This window comes from Haliotis rufescens, unplaced genomic scaffold (genome assembly GCF_023055435.1).
Source record: "Haliotis rufescens isolate VD_foot unplaced genomic scaffold, xgHalRufe1.0.p SCAF_4, whole genome shotgun sequence".
NCBI classification, from domain to species: domain Eukaryota; kingdom Metazoa; phylum Mollusca; class Gastropoda; order Lepetellida; family Haliotidae; genus Haliotis; species Haliotis rufescens.
In genome coordinates, this window is record NW_025964112.1 from 64,438,152 (window position 1) to 64,458,711 (window position 20,560).

The window sequence follows — 20,560 nt, forward strand, 5'->3', positions numbered from 1 at the left end:
GATGTTACTACACTATTACTACTTCAGCTACTGCTACTACTAATGTTGCTGCAACTACTACTAATACTACTTCTTGTGTACTACGACCACCACAACTACTATTACTACTACTACTTCAGTCACTACTACTACTACTACACTTACGCTACTACAGCCTACTACTACCACTACTTCTACTGCTGCTGTTACTGCTACTACTACTCGTTCTACTTCTACTACAACAGCTACTACTACTACTACTAGTACTACAGCTGCTACTACTATTACTACTTGTACTACAACTGACTACAACAGCTGCTACTACTACTAGAGCTGCTAGTACTACAGCCTACTACTACTGCTATAACTACTACTACAGCAACTACTTCTATCTACTTCTAAAGCTAATATTACATACTGCTACTTCTAGTACTGCTATGACTACTATTACTACTACTACTACTACTACAGCTACTACTACCACTACTACTATACCTACTTCTAAAGCTACTACTACTACTACTACAGCTACTGTTACTACTGCTACTGCAACTACTACGGTTACTACTACTACTACTACTACTACTACAACTACTACTGTTATTACTTCGGCTGCTACTACAGCTCCTACTACTACAGCTACCACTACTACCACGTACTACAGTCACTACTGCTACTATTTTATGGATATATTTTTATTTGAAATTCATGAAAAAGAAAACAATTATGAAGTGGCATATTGTACATAAATTGACATCGGAAAATGACTAATTGGCTTTGGGTTTCTATTTTTTAAAATTTCATTTATCATAAATCTTTGGAGAAAAAATCAGGAATATTAACAACACTGAACCAAAGACGTATTGTTCTTTCTTTGATTTGTAAACATCTAACGGCAATCTGAACCTTCCAAAAAAGCATTTGCGCCTCTGGTTGTGAGATACGGATATATGTGTCGCAATCACAGTCCTACTTTCAAATATGGTAAGCAATTTGAAGTCGAACAAGAGTTACCTCTCACCTCATTTTCTCACCGATAGGCGGCGGTAGTAACTAAGGTTCGGAGGTCACAGTTGATTGTAAGCGTTCTCGTGTCAACGGTGTGTCCAACAGAGTTTGCACGATGCCAGAATCTTCAAAGAAAATATGTGTTGTCGGCTCAGGAAATTGGTAAGGACTTCCTATATATCAAACCTTCGTCTGCTTATTACTTGCATATAGATGCACCGCATATATTGCCAATGTTGCATTGTTGGTGGCACTGTCTGCAGAGCAAGAATTTCTGAGATTTCGTGCAACTTGCAAGTGCCAACATTTATGCTACCAGTATCAGTGGAATCACTGGAATGGATATATGCATACGTCATGTGGTAACAGTTTGACAGTTTCAAATGTAGGTGATACTAGTACAAATTAAGGTTATGATTAACGAGATGAGTTCATGCTGTCTGTATGATGTAGGCTATTGTCAAAAGGAAAATGTCAAAAAGTTTTTCGTTTTTTTCACCTTTTTTGTGCATGTAGTGAGGCGTGATAATGTTTAGTTCTTCACACCGTGTACACTGTTGTCAACAGTATTTGTGCATTATGTTGCCAAGGTGCGCTTATTAGCCACTGAAACAAAAACACATGTCATACATGCAGGCATTATGGAAATTGGACTGTTAATATTCTTTGCATAAAATAATTCATTGTTGTATTGACTTTTTCAAATATTCTTACAGCATCTATGCATGGGCAGATACAGAGGGGGGGTGTGCACCCCCCCTTTTTATTTCGAAAAAAATCTTTATTTCTGTATAAATTACCTCCAAAGACAATAAATAGATCTTAGTTGTGCACCCCCCCCCTTTTCGAAAAAGCTGTATCCGCCTCTGTTATGTATAAAACTTTAATTACAAGAAAGTATCATAATTACATTTTTCTCTAATTAGCCAACACTTTACTACAAGTAATTTTTCCTGTTTTGCCTTGTGATCAGCAAATGAATGTTGACCTAGATGCACATGTGCAATTGAAACACTCGAAAACGTGTATGGATTTCCCTAAACTTAAGGGGAGTGTTATAGGAAAGAGCTTCCTATCCCGAAGGGTTGTAAAAGGGTGCTTGATGAAAGGGGATCCAAGGGCTAAGGATAGAGTTGGGGGTAACCTACCCCAACACAAAGTAGACACAATTTATGGATAGCTTCTTTATTTACTGTTAATGTTATTCATAAATTTTTGCCTACTTTCTCATCTGTCAGCTTCTATGTAATGCCTATCAAACTATTTCCCCCAACACAACTAGCCCAAAGTATCTGAGTGAGAGCTACAACTGGCAGCCAGAGCCAGTTATCACAGTGAACTGCAATTTTGCTAAATAAGGTACTGATATATCTCAATTTCCAATATGCAGCAGTGTTTCCTTCATGATGTCATAGCAACAGGAATATAGTGTAGTGACATCATAATTACACAACCCTTAGTTGTAGGTTAGTGAAACTGGGTTTGTGACAATTAGGGTAATTCTCTAATATTCATTTTTCTGCACATAAGTTATGTGATTTGCATGCTTATACATGTATGACTTGAAATATCATATCATATGAATACATTACTTGGTTACGTTGATCTACTTTCAATAAGGAGAATATGCTATTGTATTACACTGAATCCCACCTTTGGGCATCCTGTTTGTTTGATGCGCTGCATCGTCCTTGAAGGTGAAATTCAATCTTAAGGTCATACACTCAAACATGTTTTATGGTTCTGATACCTCAAAAAGTATGGTTGAAGTGTTTGCTGTAGTAGGATGAAAGGATATATATATTCTTCGGATGAGACATTGAAATGGTCTAATTTTGAGTGACCTTCATAGAAGGTCAAGGTTACTGGAATTCCCATTTGTAAGATAGTTTTGATTCTTTGTATACTGAACCAACCCCCACTGATAGTCTGACATGGTTATGAGAGCTAATACCCATGTTTCCATCTGGGATTAATCAAGTCTGTGATTGGCTGAAACTGAGGGTCATGGCCAATAAACTAGAACCTTCTTGTTATGGTAGCTGGAGGTATGGAACATTCTGCTTTAAGGATGTGTTGCAGTGCATATGTGTTTTCCCAATCTGGAAGTAATGTTATTAAAATAGAACATGATGACGGATGCTAGAGGTTTAAATTTTATTTAAAGTTCACAGTAGATGAAATAAAGTGTTACATATCTGGAGGTAAGTGATTAAGGATGAGATGGGTATGTCATGTGTATAGATTGTAATAGTATTTTGTTTATTTGTAGTCAGTATAAGTTTTTGTTAATCTTATAGTGCATATGGGCGTTTTTTGTAACGGATGACATATTGAACAACTGATGAAGATGAAGCGATGAGAGGATACATTTTCTGCAGCTTACATAAAGATATGTTACTGAGATATAATAATAATAATAATAATTAATAATGATAATGTTATCCTTATTTGGATTTATAGCCCAGGGTGTGGAGCTCTTGTGAGTTAAGCTATTATAGGCCGATGGACTATGGGACATTTTAATGTCAATACTGCAGTGAAGGCGATTGGACTTTGTACCCACATGGTATGTTTTTGCTAAGCTAATAAGCAGCAACAAGGTGTATTGATTGTGACCTGTCAAACATGGTCATATGTAGCAGTACTGTAATCAGTTTCAGTTGTTGACCCCACTACAGCATGTGTACTACAGGGATTTATCTGGACCTGCTCGGAGGTTGATACTGTAAATCTTGAAATGAATAAGTCCCCAAATGAATGCGACTGCCCCAAGCAGAAATGTGACTCCCCCTCCCAAGCCCATAGTGGAATTACTATCCTATATAGAGAAAATGGCTTTTGTGAGGTTTGCAGGAGAATCTTTACCTTAATCCATCATTAGTCCTATCAAACAGAAAATAGCACAGGTTATTAGCGCTAGAATACTAGAGTAGAGTACTTCTGTAAAAACAATATAGTGTTTTCCTCAAAACAACAGATAACTTATGTGTTTATGCTATTGCCATGCATAAAATAAGTTCAAAGGAATTAAAGTAATAAAACCAACTCAAGTTGACGCAGTTGCAAACAACTAAGACACTGTGTTGTGTGGGTGGCATCTGTCTGGACTTGCTGGAGTACTCAGTGATGCATAGTTTGACACGAGTAAGTAGAACTCTTGACCCTTACTGTGACAATTCACATGATGTCCATTATGTAATTTCTAGTGTTTGAATGACAATATACTTGTTACAACTTACAAGTTCTGCTCAATAAACAGTGGTGTGGAATATATACATAGCTGTTTGTTTTTATGTCCAAGTTGGTATATCTGTAATCCAAAATGTGAAGTTAGGCGGTCTTAATGTTGAGATTAAAGGTCAAATCCTGTTAATCCGACATTGTTGGTTGCATATGATTATGTTGGATTAACGAGTATGTCGGATAAACAAAATTAGGTAGAATCAATGTTTGTAATCGAAAATCGGACAACTACACGATAGATAACGATTGAAAAATAAAAAAACAAAAGGAAAAAGGAAATATTTATATTGTTATGTTACATTGTTAGCAGAATATGTTTTCTAGTCATGCAACCTCTAAAGTTTAACACAAAACTACTGTTACAAACTGTATGACTGATTCAAAATACATTTGAAAGCATAGTCTGGAATGGAATTCGCCAATTTTAAACTAGTGCCGCAATGTTTAAGAAAGCTGCTTTCTTAGTGGCTTTTGTCGACTTCTTGTTGGTAATTTCATTGATTGGTCAAAGTTCGCGAAATGTTGTTCTGACATGACCTGTAATGGGATGTCCTCAGCGATTGCGAGAACTTGTATCTGATTTTAATGAGATTGGGGCAATCTAGGCATGTGAATAATCCTGTTTTGTTTATTTAAAGCAGTTATTGTTTATTGTTAAGCAAGTTTATCTCTGCAGCCGTTGAAATATGCAGCTACTTGTCTACTCGTCTCGCATCAAAACACGGGGCTGTGTTCTTGCGGGCAGATGACCACGGAGTACACTGATCACTGTCTGATTAACATGATTAACAAGACTAATTAATAAGTGATTTAAGCAATTCGTTGCAAATTAGGTGTGTCAGAGTCGGAGTGCGAGACTGTCGGATTAACAGGTCTATATAGCACTGATTTAATTGGTTCCCATCATTAGTGTCGGATAAAGCCGATAGTTGGATTAAGGAGACTTGACTGGAAATGCGATGTTTAATCAATGCAAGCAAAGACCACTCACATTTTTCTCATTTGATTCACACACACACATTAATTTCAAGATTTAGTGTTTGGTCCCAAGTCTGCGGCAGTTGTCATTTAAAATTTCTAAATGGGAATTCCATGTAGATACAGTTACAACCTATCTAATGTCTTGGTCAGGAGACTTGTATTCCACTGATAACAGGACCAAAAAAGAGTAAGAAGCTTAATTTCATATTACTGTATTGAATGCATTGTTCCAACGGGGGAGGTCGGGTAGCCTAGTGGTTAAAGCGTTTGCTCATCACACCGAAGACTTGGGTTTGATTTCCAACATTGGTACAATGTATAAAGCCCATTTCTGGTCTCCCCCGCCATGATATTGCTGGAATAGTGCTAAAAGCGGTGTAAAACCGTACTCACTCACTCAATAATGTATAACGCTATATTAAAATTCCTCTGAAAAAAAGAAAATATGAACTTAAAAAAATCCCCACTTTGAACAAGCTAATTTTTTCACGGCTTGGAATCATTTATCCTAAATACATCCCCGCTAAAAGAGACCTGATGAATGCTCTGGCCTGTGTTAACACAGGCTGAGGCTATGACTGACCCACATCCAGGGTCCAAATTGAACTCTATGAACACTGACTGAGACAGAAATCTTGTAGGCCTCGGCAGAATAGATATGTTGACATAACCCAATGGTGGTTGATAGTGTAATCCGGTGAAACTGTACATTCAGACATGTCTTTTCTTGTTATTGGGTCAAGGCTGTAGCGATCAGTATTCATGTGTCTTTTCCCAGTTTCGCAGGGCAGAAGGATTATGTTGTTCAATGTACATGTATTACAGTAATGTTAATAAAGAAATAAGAGTATGTGAACTATTTTCGATCAGATGATGTTTCTTCAAACTTTTTATGTGATTGAATCTTCTGTGAGGGTCAGTGTTTGACTTACCTTGAAGCCCCCTTTTGCAAGACTAGACTGTGAGGACCTGGCAAATGTGCACTCCCATCACATCTCTCCCGGGCAACTGCATACACTCTGACTCTTCATGAGTAGCCAATCCCGGTTTGCCCCGATTATGTTTCTACGTTTGTCAGCTCCATACCTGTGCTTGTGGGCTTCACCGAAGTGGTAAACGTCTGAGACCTGCATCACTTCAGGTTTTTCTCCCACGTTAATCTGACACTCCGTGATATAAGTGGAATACTGTTCAAAGTGGCGTTAAACCCAACTCACTCACACATTCACTATAATTAGCCCCATGAAACAGGACTGCTTTTAGGTTTTGTTGGAATTTGAGCAACGCGATTGAGTTTTCTCATGACTGTTACGTAAAGATTATTGACATTATTCTTCCATGGACTCCTTCCATGTGGTCCTGGGTAAGTCTCTTGGCACATGTCATGTATAGGTCAACGGTGAAGACCACGAAAACAATCTAACAAAATCGCTTGTGATTGTGCTTTGTCGGAAAAGTATTAATTATTAAACATTTATTATTAAGCTTGGTATATATCTTCTCTATGATAGCGCACTGCTTTAAGGTTATTGTAAGACAGTTAAATGTCTTTAAAAAAATCCTATCTCATCAATGGTCATGATTTTTGTCAAAGGTCAAGGTCAACTTTAAGGTTGTGAAACATGGTTGAGCAGTGTCAAGGTCAAGGTCACAACAGAGCGCATTTCCTTTTGAGTCCCCTTTGTATGGATAGCTGTGACGTCACAGTCGTATATAGAAAAGCACCAAAATTCCAAGCTCTCTGTTGTCTCCAAAACGTAAATACATTCCATTTGTAGATTTCTGTTGTGTTTTCTGCATGAAACGTATTGCCACACATCCTTTGAATACTATAGTAACAGCATCTGTGCATTTTGTATCCTGTAATTGTAGATATAATTATTGAAATATGCCTACCGACAATGACTGAAAATGGTACTATTCTATGAATACCGTATTCGACGTAATAAGCGCCCGGAGCGCCCTAAAAAATTAGAAATAGGGGGCTCCTATTAGAATATTATTTTGGTGGAAAAAAACATAGTTGAAAGATAAGTTTCTTTGTTTATGCTGACAGCCTGAAATGTTTATGTACGACAGATATACTTTTCCAGATTTTAATTGCCAATAAATAAGCGTGCATATAACACACGTGTGCGTATTATACCGAATAAATAAGTCTTGTGTACATTGGTCAATCGGAAGGGATGCAAATTGGGCTTGTTCACTAGCCAATATATCAGCAAATATCGCCGTGGGTGCTTATTACGTCGAATACGGTATTAGCTTCCACAGTGATGCGGCCGTCAAACCAGCTGTTTCAATCAGAGGGGGGTTATTGTGATTTAATAGCCTCAGATTGACCAATCAGAATGGAGTAAATTCCACATTTATCATGTTCATGGTAGAATGCCTCATATTGTTTCTGTCGCATCGTGTGTATGTGGCACACTGTAGATGCATTACCATGTAGGCTCAGCATCAAGTTTCTAGGACCATCACGAACTGTGTCCCCAGTTCCCTATCAATTCAATTGAAATAAAAAAAGCATGCAGGGGTCAAATTAATATTGCCCTGTGGCCAGTTAAAATTATATAAGGCTTGATGAAACAATTAGTTGATGGCCTGTCTGGCTAGTGGAAATGTCAACCCTACTCTGTGTGTGTTTAATTAATTTTTAAATTGACACTGAATAGTGTAATTACGGGTTTCATGTGAGTGGGTAACTCAAAGAAAGATATATCCCGAATGACAAAGCTGGCAGCCATTTTGTAATGTTGTGTACAACAACATCTTTATTTGCTCCTAAATCACCACAAAATGAGGCAAATGGAAGTAAGGATTTAATCTTAGATTGCACTAAAAGACATTTTAGGGGTGAGAAGTTATAGAAAATTTTAAGCCCTTCTTTCATCAGTACCATGTTTTTCTCAGTACCATGTTTCATCAATATCTTGTTTCATCAGTATCTTGTTTCACTCAGTATCTTGTTTCACTCAGCATCTTGTTTCTCTCAGGACCTCGTTTCTCTGAGTACCATGTTTTTCTCAGTACCATGTTTTTCTCAGTACCATGTTTCTCTGAGTACCATGTTTCTCTGAGTACCTTGTTTCTCTGAGTACCTCGTTTCTCTTAGTACCATGTCTTTCTGAGTACCTTGTTTTTCTCAATACCTTGTTTCTCTCAGTACCATGATTTTCTCAGTACCTCGTTTCTCTCCGTACCATATTTTTCTCAGTACCATGTTTTTCTCAGTACCTCGTTTCTCTCAGTACCATGTTTTTCTCTGTACCTTGTTTCGTCAGTGCCATGTTTTTCTCAGTACCTTGTTTCTCTCAGTACCTTATTTCTCTAAGTACCTTGTTTCTCTTAGTACCATGTTTTTCTCAGTTCCTTGTTTCTCTCAGTACCATGATTTTCTCAGTACCTCGTTTCTCTCAGTACTTCGTTTCTCTCAGTACCATGTTTTTCTCAGTACATTGTTTCGTCAGGGCCATGCTTTTCTCAGAATCTTGTTTCTCTCAGTACCTCGTTTCTCTCAGTACCATGTTTTTCTCAGTACATTGTTTCGTCAGGGCCATGCTTTTCTCAGTACATTGTTTCGTCAGGGCCATGCTTTTCTCAGAATCTTGTTTTTCTCAGTACCATATTTTTCTCAGTACCATGTTTTTCTCAGTACCTTGTTTTTCTCAGTACCATATTTTTCTTGGTACCTTGTTTCTCTCAGTACCTCGTTTCTCTCAGTACCTCGTTTCTCTCAGTACCTCATTTCTCTTAGAACCATGTTTTTCTCAGTACCATGTTTCTCCCTCTACCTTGTTTCGTCAGTGCCATGATTCTCTCTGTACCTTGTTTCGTCAGTGCCATGTTTCTCTGAGTACCATGTTTTTCTCAGTACCTCATTTCTCTGAGTACCATGTTTCTCTGAGTACCTTGTTTCTCTGAGTACCTCGTTTCTCTTAGTACCATGTTTTTCTGAGTACCATGTTTTTCTGAGTACCTTGTTTTTCTCAATACCTTGTTTCTCTCAGTACCTTGTTTTTCTCAGTACCATATTTTTCTCAGTACCATTTTTTTCTCAGTACCTTGTTTCTCTCAGTACCATATTTTTCTCAGTACCATGTTTTTCTCAGTACCTTGTTTTTCTCAGTACCATATTTTTCTTGGTACCTTGTTTCTCTCAGTACCTTGTTTCTCTCAGTACCATGTTTTTCTCAGTACCTTGTTTTTCTCAGTTCCTTGTTTCTCTTAGAACCATATTATTCTCGGTACCTTGTTTTTCTCAGTACCTTGTTTCTCTTAGAACCATATTTTTCTTGGTACCTTGTTTTTCTCAGTACCATGTTTCTCCCAGTACCTTGTTTCTCTTAGAACCATTTTTTCTCAGTACCTCGTTTCTCTCAGTACCTCGTTTCTCTTAGAACCATGTTTTTCTTGGTACCTTGTTTTTCTCAGTACCTCGTTTCTCTCAGTGCCATGTTTCTCACTGTACCTTGTTTTGTCAGTACCATGTGTATCCACAAGAAATCATCTTGTGCACCATGCATGTTATATGAATCAGTACCTTGAAAAAGCATGTTTTCCTGATCAAAACTATTTTATCTTGAATAAGCATGAATATAGAACAGTTGATGTTCACATGATACTGGGTAAATCAGATTGTTTTGTATAGATTGCTAGGCAGGGATAATGTGTGAAATTGTTGTAATTGTGAAACACGAATTGAACTAGTTGTGCTGGGACTTGTTGAGTTCTGCTAATACAACATTTTCTCATGTGAGGCATGTGACATCTGTTTGATATGGTCTTGGTAAACATGTGGCACCATGCTACTGGTGCTTTATGTGTTCACGTATGGCCATAGTAAATTACTTGAACATGCTGAAACCAGTGTGATAGTTATGCAATTCTAGTATATGTTTATTTGATTTGTGATTTCAATATATTGATATGTTATAAGCAGCTCACTTGCTTCTGACAAATATCAAACTAGCCTGTTTAGCTTGCAAACGTTGCAAATGTCTTTGGTGTCAGGTAAAATGTGATCAGTAGGGCATGGAATCGATACCAGATGTTTGGATCAGCCCTATTGAACACATGTGGAATGAGCTGCAGATCGATCCCAATCGATGACCTGCTCATCTAGCAACTCTATACGAACTTGGCAATGCCCTTACTGGAGAGTGGAACAATCCTCCCTTGGCCACCATCCTGACACATTGGGTGCAAGAGATGACGGCGCCAGGCTGTGATTGCATCACATGGATCAAAGTCATGTTGTTGGAGGGGCGGTCGGGTAGCCTAGTGGTTAAAGCGTTCGCCCGTCCCGCCGAAAGACCCCGGTTCGATTCCAGACATGGGTACAATGTGTGAAGCCCATTTCTGGTGTTCTCCGCCATGATATTGCTGGAATATTGCTAAAAGCGGCATAAAACCATACTCACTCACTCACATGCTGTCTGTTGGCAATGTGTGCTATGACAACGGACTTTTGTTCATTAAACATGTCTTCACGCAATATTGTCTTTTGCTATTTCAACAAATGCACACAATTTGACGTGTTACCATATAAAGTAGTGATCCTTTGCAAATATCGAGTAGTATATGACACTTGCATGTGTGTCATACTGATTTTACAAAACTTGTGAAAGAATTCATGTATTACCCTTGATCTCACTCAGGATATACACAAATTCAGACACTCAGTATGACACACATGCTTGTATAACAATCTCTATTTGTGATATGATCATCTTCTAACCAAGCAGGTCCAGACTCAATTATGTACAGGCTGCTGTTGTAATTGTGAAACACGAACTGTTGTGAGAATCTGGTGGGGACATCGAGTTAGTCCACCGTTAGTTACCTCATTCGAAGCAACTGTTGTGAGAATCTGGTGGGGACATCGAGTTAGTCCACCGTTAGTTACCTCATTCGAAGCAACTGTTGTGAGAATCTGATGGGGACATCGAGTTAGTCCACGGTACCTCATTAGAAGCAACTGTTGTGAGAATCTGGTCGGGGCACTGCGTTAGTCCGTGGTACCTCATTAGAAGCAACTGTTGTGAGAATCTGGTGGGGGCACTGAGTTAGTCTGTGGTACCTCATTAGAAGCAACTGTTGTGAGAATCTGATGGGGGCACTGAGTTAGTCAACGGTACCTCATTAGAAGCAACTGTTGTGAGAATCTGGTCGGGGCACTGAGTCCACAGTACGTCATTAGAAGCAACTTTTTACGGAAATCGGGTCAGGGTATTGAGTTTGTCCACAGTAACACATCAAACCCATTCAAACAGCCTGTGTGACTAAACTGAAATGCTTCTGTTTCAGGGGTTCGGCCATTGCCAAGATAGTTGGCAACAACACATTGGAGAAGACGAATATGTTCCACAAGGAGGTGCGCATGTGGGTGTTTGAGGAGATGGTGAATGGCCGCAAGTTGACCGAGCTGATCAACAACGATCATGAGAATGTCAAGTACCTACCCGGGATCAAGCTACCAGAGAATGTGGTATGTATCCTTCTACACCTCGCCTACCTGTTGGTTAGACTGATCCGGCATTGATGTATCAACCACTAGTACAAGTGAATTACAGTGACTGTAAAATTCTGTTTGGCCTTGTAAATGAAGCTTATGGCCAAGTTCGGGTTTGTACACTTAAAAGTTTTTGGCAAAGACTCAAATTACTTTACATGCCATCATATGTTACATTTGTTTCTTGACATTAAAACAATTGATCTGGTTCAACTTGATTATCCTCCACAGGAAATTCTAAACAATTAAGATGCAAGTATCATTTGCATTTATCCAGCGAAAGAAGCTAACAGTTTTCGTCCACTAGTCCTGAAAATGATAACATATAGCAAAGCCCAAAAAGGTCAAATTTCTACTAGTCCTTATGATACCTTAACTGTTGGGCAGTTTGGCAAGGACTATGGGACTAGTGCCAATTTCTAACACTGATTTATCAATGAGCTGTCTTCAAATGTAGCATGGAGCTTCTTGGCTTAGTGTAGGATAGACAAATATCAACATAACAGTGGGTCTTTTTCTTTCTGCATTATGGATATATTTATGTAATGATTGAATAATCCAAAAGAGTGAGTGCATGAGGTTTTATCCACTAGGCTACCCCACCGCCCCCGTGTTTTTGTGTCCTCAGTGTCCCTTGATTGGAAGGACAGCCCTGTCATGTTGCAGTGGAGCAGTACATCCAAGCCTGGCATGTTTAATGGCTGTATTTAAATCTAATTGTTTTTTCACCTCCAACTTAGTGTTTGCATTTGTCCAATTCTGTGTGGATGTCAGATGCCAGTGTGTGGTCCTCGGGATGTGTTTCAGTGTCCTGCTCATATTGCTAGTGAGATCACATGTTTTGTGAGTGTGAGTATCATTGTACTTGTCACTGCAAACACTATGAAAGCCTAATCTGGATAATTTCAACAGACATGTTGATGGAGAGTCCCACATATTGGGATGTTTCATTATTTTAGTGTTACCGATGTTGGATCCTGCCCCATCAAGACATTAATGGACATGTTGATCTATGAATGAGTGATGGGCATATGCTAGGTATAACAACAATAAAGATAATTTAACTGGGACTGATTCCAATACATTCCTAGGTTGCATTTATTTTGTCAATATTGTTCTACAAGTACTGACAGTTTTACATCTTACATTGCATGAACCAAACTGGCACTAGTCCTGTAGTCCTTGCCAAACTGCTCAATAGCTAAGGTAATAATCAAAAGGACTAGTAGAAATTTGCTCTTTTTAAGGGTTTTGCTGAATGTTATCATTATAAGGACTAGTGGACTAAAACTGTTAATTTCTATCCCTGCATTGCTGTAGGTTTGGATACAATATTCTGTATAAATCCATATTCTCTCAGACCTCCAGATAAGCTTTTGGCATTGTGGGTATTTTACCCATGCATTTTAAAATCATTGGGTATCAGTAATTCTATCTGGGTATTCACATTTCTGTTACCCACTAGTTTTTACACATGTGGGTATTTAAGTTAAATATCTAAAAACCCTATTCATCTAGTCCCTGCAAAATGGTGTTGTGTGGGTTCGAGAGCTTTATAGGACTCAAAAATACCACGATACTTCCACAAGAAAGTGTGATGGCAAATGATTGTGATGTAACTGTCTTCGTGGAGTTTGGCAAGTTTGATGGAATGCCCGTTTATAATTTCAAAATAAGTTGCTGATTTGCTAATCAAATATGCAGGGTTATTGCACAATATTTTGATGATACGCACAAGTTTTATTTTTGTAGCTTATCTCTAATTATTCGTTGCGTATTCGATACACTTGGATTTTATTTTACTGCATATTTCTGCATTTCTGATGCATATTTTACGCAGATACGCAGCTTATCTGGAGCTCTGTTCTCTTTTATATCTTGAAGACATAAATGGGATAATATTTTTAACGGTGACTATGGTGAGATATCCACTGACCCGGTGTCATCATGTTGATGTAGGTGGCCATCCCCGACGTCAAGGATGCCGCTGCAGATGCTGACATCCTCATCTTTGTGTTGCCCCACCAGTTTGTGCGTGGGGTGTGTAAACAGCTGCAGGGGACCATGAAGGAGGGTGCTGTTGCGGTCACACTCATCAAGGTGAACAAATATACATGTATATACATCAGAACCTACAGCCACAGGTTCTGTAACATATATGTTGGTCTTAGAGACTAGTTTGGTAATAACATACAAGAAACTGTCTATGGAGTTTGAGGACACCTTAATCAAGACGAATCAGGCCTCTTATTGTTGTGCCTGATATATCCTGCAATCATTAGCACAGAGTATGAGCACTAATCAGAATAATCGTTGAAGGGAAGAAATATTAATGTTATCAATATAAAAATTGTGTCATTGATAATGACTTACATAGACTTATGTGTTGAAATATAGTTTAACTGTACGGTAACAGACGTGTTATTGTCAATTATATTTATTGCCGAAGACGGAAAGCAACTGGTTTTGTAATATCTCAAATGTCCACAAAGTAATCAATGCACAAGTGTGTCACCACTTACCAGTGGCATGAAATATTTTGATTTCTTTCAGACTTTTTTAAATATTGGTTGAAAGTTACCTTTCTGATATTGATCGATAATTGCTCAATATAACGTTTATGATTATAGATCTATATGATCTATATCGATAGCCATCCCTACTCTGTATACGTAAAGAATAGTGAAGATTGCAATAGTCAACATTGTCAATAATAGAAGAGGGTTTTCTTTTGTGACTGAGACATTAATCCTGTTCGGTTGTCAGTGTGGACTCCAGGAACAACACATGAGTGGCGCCTGGAAGTTCTGGCACCAGGCAATCAACTTTTACCTAACAGTTTTTAAAATTGAGTGGGTTCTTGGGCCCTTGATGTTTTGTTCTATATTGTTTGAATGTGGGGCCCCAAAGGTGGCTTCCTCATGTGCTGTGTACATCTCTTGAATGCATGTTTGTCTTCATGGACTTGTGTGTGTTACTACAGGGTTTTGATGTGGCCGAGGGAGGTGGTATCCTGCTCATCTCCGATGTAATCCGAGAAATGCTGAAGATCCCCTGCACCATCTTGATGGGAGCCAACATTGCCAATGAAGTGGCCAAGGAGGACTATTGTGAAGCCACTATTGGTCAGTTACACACACGTCATCATGACACCATAGAAGTGACAGTCTTTTCTGATTGCTGCGGATATGAAAATATTTTTACCATTTATACGTCTAAGATGGTGAATTGGCATGATCTCAAGAACTTTGGCTGTTATTAAAGGAAAATCTTCAATGAAATATGGAGATCAGTTATATGATATGTCCTTATAAACCCAGCTTACAAAAAACATGGTCAGGAAAACTGAAACAGATACATTCCACATTCCAAGTTCACTCGGCCCAAGTTTTGCTGTCCAATCAGTGGTAGACACTATCATTTTTAGTACACTAGTCCTTATAATGATAACATATTGCAAAACCCTTCAAAATGGCAAATGATAGCTTAACTATTGGGCAGTTTGGCAAGGACTACAGGATCGGTGCCAATTTCTATTGCTGCTAATATTGCTGGACAAATGACAACCCACAAAGCGTTGTGTACAAGTGTAGTTGATACATACTCATGGGGCTACTTACACTTTCAGGATGTAAGGACAAGGCATTGGGAGCTGTCCTCAAGGAAGTCTTCCAGACTGACTACTTCCGCATCGTGGTGGTTGAGGATGAGGAGACCGTGGAGGTCTGTGGGGCACTGAAGGTATGGTGAGGGTGCAGAGGTCTTGTGGGAGGGGCAGAGGTCTTTTGGGAGGTGCAGGATGGGACCTTTTGACCTGTTTCAGGTCACATGTAGACATTATTGCCCATGTGTTGGGGATTGAAATCCACTTCTTCACAGTTGTTTTGTTTTGTTTCTTTTATTGCACATTGGTTTTGTTCCTTGAAGATGTTCATGCTATGTGATAGTCAGGTACTGGAGTCAAAGAACAGTTTGATTTATGAAGCATTTAACATATACAAAGTAAATTAGGGTAGTCTTTGGTTATGATTCCATGATGGAAAGGGACAGTGTAAAACAGGTGATGACACGTGCAGTGTTTGTGTGACAGAACATCGTGGCAGTGGGTGCTGGCTTCGCTGATGGACTGGGCTACGGGGACAACACCAAGGCAGCTGTCATCAGACTTGGACTCATGGAGATGGTCAAGTTCTGTGAGGTCTTCTACCCAGGTGAGAACACGGGTGACACTGGCAGTTCAAAGTAGTGTTTAGTCCAACTCGACCTGTGAACTTCTGGCCTAGAACAGGTCTTCAGCAACCCATGCTTGTGGTAAAAGGTGACTATGCTTGCTGTTAGAGGCTACTAATGGGATTGGGTGGTCAGGCTCGCTGGCTTGGTTGATGCATGTTGTCATATCCCAGTTGCATGGATCTATGCTCATGATGTCAATGACTAGATTGTCTGGTCCAGACTCGATTATTACAGACCAACGTCATTTAGGTGGGATATTGCTGAGTGCGGCATTTAGAACAACTAAAGAAAGTCCAACTCACTCAGTAGTCAAAGAATCGGGATATGGTTAGACATAATGTGATTGATATCCTGGAATAAAAACCTTTGACCAATTTCAGAAACTGTGTATGGATCCCATCCTGGATTCCAGTCTTGATTACATAAAAGTTATTAAAGGCCCCCATGACACACCTGTAATGTTGCTGAACACCAATAATACCCCATGTTGAACTGAAGTGTTGTGATTGTGTAGGTTCGTCTCAGAGCACCTTCTTGGAGAGCTGTGGAGTGGCTGACCTGGTCACCACCTGCTACGGAGGCCGCAACAGAAGGGTAGCAGAAGCCTATGCCAAGACAGGCAAGGTGAGCAGGTCAAGGGGTGAAGGTCGTACAACACGTGACGTGTAATGTAGGGAAACGAGATGGATCAATGTTCACCTCAAGATCAAAGTCACATTTGTTTGTCATGGAATAGAACTATTAGCACGACACATGCTATGAACACATGGAGGGGACACAGGGGGCCTAGTCGTCTGAGACGCCGTTTCTACGTTTGTCAGCACAATACCAGTTCTTGTGACCGATTGAGATCCGGGGTAGAATAGGTCATCAGCAAACCAGGCTCACTGACTTGGTAGATGCATGTCGTGGTATCCCAATGCTCATGATGTCAATCACTGGATTGTCTTGTCCAGACTCAATTATTTACAGACTGGCGTCATATAGCTGGAATATTGCTGAGTGTGGTGTTAAACAACAAGTAAACTAACAAACAAAACCACTTCTTGTGTGTTTTCGTCTGAGACCTGCATCACAGTGATATAACTGGAATACTGTTCAAAGTGGGAGTAAACCCAACTCACTAACTCAAAACATAGATATATTTGATCACCCGTTCCACCGTCTGTGATAGACTACTTTCATGATGAATGGGTGAAATGAAAATAACCAGTCCTATACTGGCCGTGTATTTACTACCACATACCAATAGATCTCCTTGAAATGAATGTGGACCAAAAATATGTTTGAAAAAATATTTAGATGTATTCAAGACGGTGATATTGATCGTGTGAACAAGTGACGGGATAATATTTTTCAAAAAGCCAGTCTGTAAACAACATGCAAAATTCCTTTGACAAACTTGACACAATCTGAGTTGTCGAACATTTCTTTTATTGCTTTTAAAATCAAAAGCCTTACCATTTATTTTGCGACTGATTGATTTCCTGATTTACTGTGTATGCTTGACTGTGTATGCTTGACTGTGTATGCTTGACTGTGTATGCTTGACTGTGTATGCTTGACTGTGTATGCTTGACTGTTTAGACAATTGAGGAGTTGGAGAAGGAAATGCTGAATGGCCAGAAACTGCAGGGTCCCCCCACGGCCTTCGAGGTGAACTACATGCTGAAGAACAAGGACATGGAGAGCAGGTACGCCAGTCTTCTTGTCAGCAGGATTAGGCTTAAACACATACAGGAATTGGTCCTCAGGCAATGGCTTTTGAAAATATAGTCCGAGTGGGCGGTATTGTTTTGTTTTTTGTTGTTGTTCAAGCTCGTATGTAACCAAATTTTGTTTACAATAATTTCTGCGAAATGATGTTGTTCATAAGTATTGTAGCATTTCACCGCCGGGCTTGTGTGTTCGAGATGCTGAATATTTTAATATGTATTTTTTTTTAAAATGGAAATAATGAAATGTGTGGCGGACTTTATGATGATGCAGGCACTGCCTGAGAACCAAGACTATTATGTTTTTTTAGCCTTATGTCCAGCTTAGCTATTGCCTTCGTCATGCAGCATTCTCTGTCTCATCTATGAAAACAGAGTTCATTTTGTTTGATGACAATTGATGTTTATCTGTCCAAGTGGGCATACAGTGTACTATTCCCTGTATCAACTATGAAATTGTTGTTTGCCTAATGTTGTATATTACCATGCTGTGTAAGATCTAGGGATGTAACATTACAGCAAGGTCATGATACAATACGTATCACAATACATAGGTCATGATCAGATACGTATCACGATACGCATATTTACATAAAATTGCATGGAAACTTCTTGGCAAGAAATATTTCAGAGCAGGTTCAAAAGGAAAAGCTAGCTGTAAACACATATTCGTAGTGGCTATTTTTAGTAGTGAATTTGAAACGCTAATTACAACACATTTTGCTATATCTGCCTGACAAAAATGCCAGGGGTCATTAAACGAATAGTAAGATATTTCAGCAAGTGTATTGTCTTGTAAGGATACAGAGAAAATCTATTGTGTATCGTAGCGTCACATGAAACTCCTGATGCACCAGCACACCGATGTATCTTTTCACCTCCAGTAAGATCCAGTGTTGTTGTTCCAGGTTCCCCTTATTCACAGCCATCCACAGGATATGTAAAGGGGAGACGAAGGTGGCGGGGTTCATGGACTGCTTGAAGAACCACCCGGAGCACATGTAGCATTATTGATTTCTTAGTTGTCTTCATTAGGATTGTTAAAAAAAATCCAAAAAACAAAAAATTGTTTGCAATACCATGAAAACAAAATCTGCTTTCACCTGATTGGATTTCCTGTATAAGTTTGTGTTAGTTCATGATGTTAAGACTGGTAAATGAGCGGACATGTTTTGAATAATGCAGCTGTTATGTTGATTTCTTTTTTGGAACATTTAAAATGTCACTTCTCTTGTAAGCTGCTTATGGCGTCACATTTACTGTTGGATCCATTATGGCATTGTGTGTGTATAGAGTGGTGATTATGAAGAAGAGGCTACCATATTATTCTTAAGAAATTAACTACGAGTGGAGGTTTTTATCGTACAATAAAACACTGCAGGGAGAAAACTCCTTGAGGGGTGCAGCCCTGCAGTGGTTTATTTTCCCTTCCGTGTTTTATTGTACGATAAACAACAACCATTAGTCCTTTTTTCTTATATGAGATATCAACATTTTGTACAGCCTCTTTAAGGATGATGATGAAATATACAAACTTTAAAAATATTTACCCGTATTTTAATAATGACTTCCTGAATAGAATCCGACCTCGGCAATGTTGGACAGGTCCATTTTATGCACAAATGGGTATTTCCTGCATATTTTCACAATCCTCACTTCCATAATCTGTACCTTATCTCGCAATACCAATTGTCATATCTCTACCGCTTTTGGATGCGATCATTCGGCCATCACGTTTATCTGCATTGCTACATCTATGGGGAACAACTCACTAGGCACTCCTGCTGTGCACATATGAACACAAGGGTAACATATAAGAACAATTGGGGAACCAACTAGTATCACCAACCGGTGTCCCCCGCCATGATATTGCTGGAATATTGCTAAAAGTGGCATAAAACCTGACTGACTGACTGACTGTGACTGACTGACTGACTGACTGACTGACTGACTGTGACTGACTGACTGACTGACTGTGACTGACTGACCGTGACTGACTGACTGTGACTGACTGACCGTGACTGACTGACTGACTGACTGACTGACTGTGACTGACTGACTGACTGTGACTGACTGACTCTGACTGACTGACTGACTGACTGACTGACTGACCGTGACTGACTGACTGTGACTGACTGACTGACTGTGACTGACTGACTGTGACTGACTGACCGTGACTGACTGACTGTGACTGACTGTGACTGACTGACTGACTGACTGACTGACTGTGACTGACTGACTCTGACTGACTGACTGACTGACTGACTGACTGACTGACTGACTGACTGACTGACTGAGTGACTGTGACTGACTGACTGACTGTGACTGACTGACTGACTGTGACTGACTGACCGTGACTGACTGACTGACTGACTGACTGACTGACTGACTGACTGACCCTACGGTGTGTGTCTGACACTGTTGTTCCCCGAGAAAGGCCAGGGCCCGGTTCCACAAAGATCTTCATGTTCAGACCATCGTAGATCCCATACAACTTAAATAGAAGTAACCCAGAGATCGCTTTTTGTGGAACAGGTCCCTGGATTGTGTGGTCATGTACATAGAGTTGTTCCTGAATCTACACAGACAATGACATACATGTACCAGCTTAGCTTGAAGGACTTATGGATTATCTTTTCTGAGCGACTTTAGCTTGTAAATCCCATGCCTCAACGCGGCGGGATTACCACATCAATACGTGCAGATAATCTGTAAATCTCTGTGTCAATTGAGTTGTGAATTACTTGCGATAAAACTTACATATATTTTGTAAAGTGAAGATAAACCTCCTACCTCAAGATTTCCTCTCGGTCAAGGTGAAGGTCATAGTTTGGAATGTTGTGAGATACATTCAATAAACCTTTGTTAGATTTTCTTGATCCAA

The 20,560-nt window shown here is 39.4% G+C and overlaps 1 protein-coding gene across 1 annotated transcript; it reads left to right on the forward strand.

Annotated features, from left to right (window-relative positions):
* The first annotated feature begins 1,016 nt into the window (after positions 1–1,016).
* LOC124152901 (glycerol-3-phosphate dehydrogenase [NAD(+)], cytoplasmic-like) lies at positions 1,017–19,559 on the forward strand. The gene is made up of 9 exons (XM_046525980.2): positions 1,017–1,149; positions 11,524–11,704; positions 13,688–13,828; positions 14,712–14,853; positions 15,357–15,469; positions 15,819–15,939; positions 16,476–16,585; positions 17,549–17,655; positions 18,585–19,559. The coding sequence occupies exons 1-9, from the start codon at positions 1,103–1,105 to the stop codon at positions 18,679–18,681; spliced, it is 1,059 nt and encodes a 352-aa protein (XP_046381936.2). The 5' UTR covers positions 1,017–1,102; the 3' UTR covers positions 18,682–19,559.
* The last annotated feature ends 1,001 nt before the right edge of the window (positions 19,560–20,560 follow it).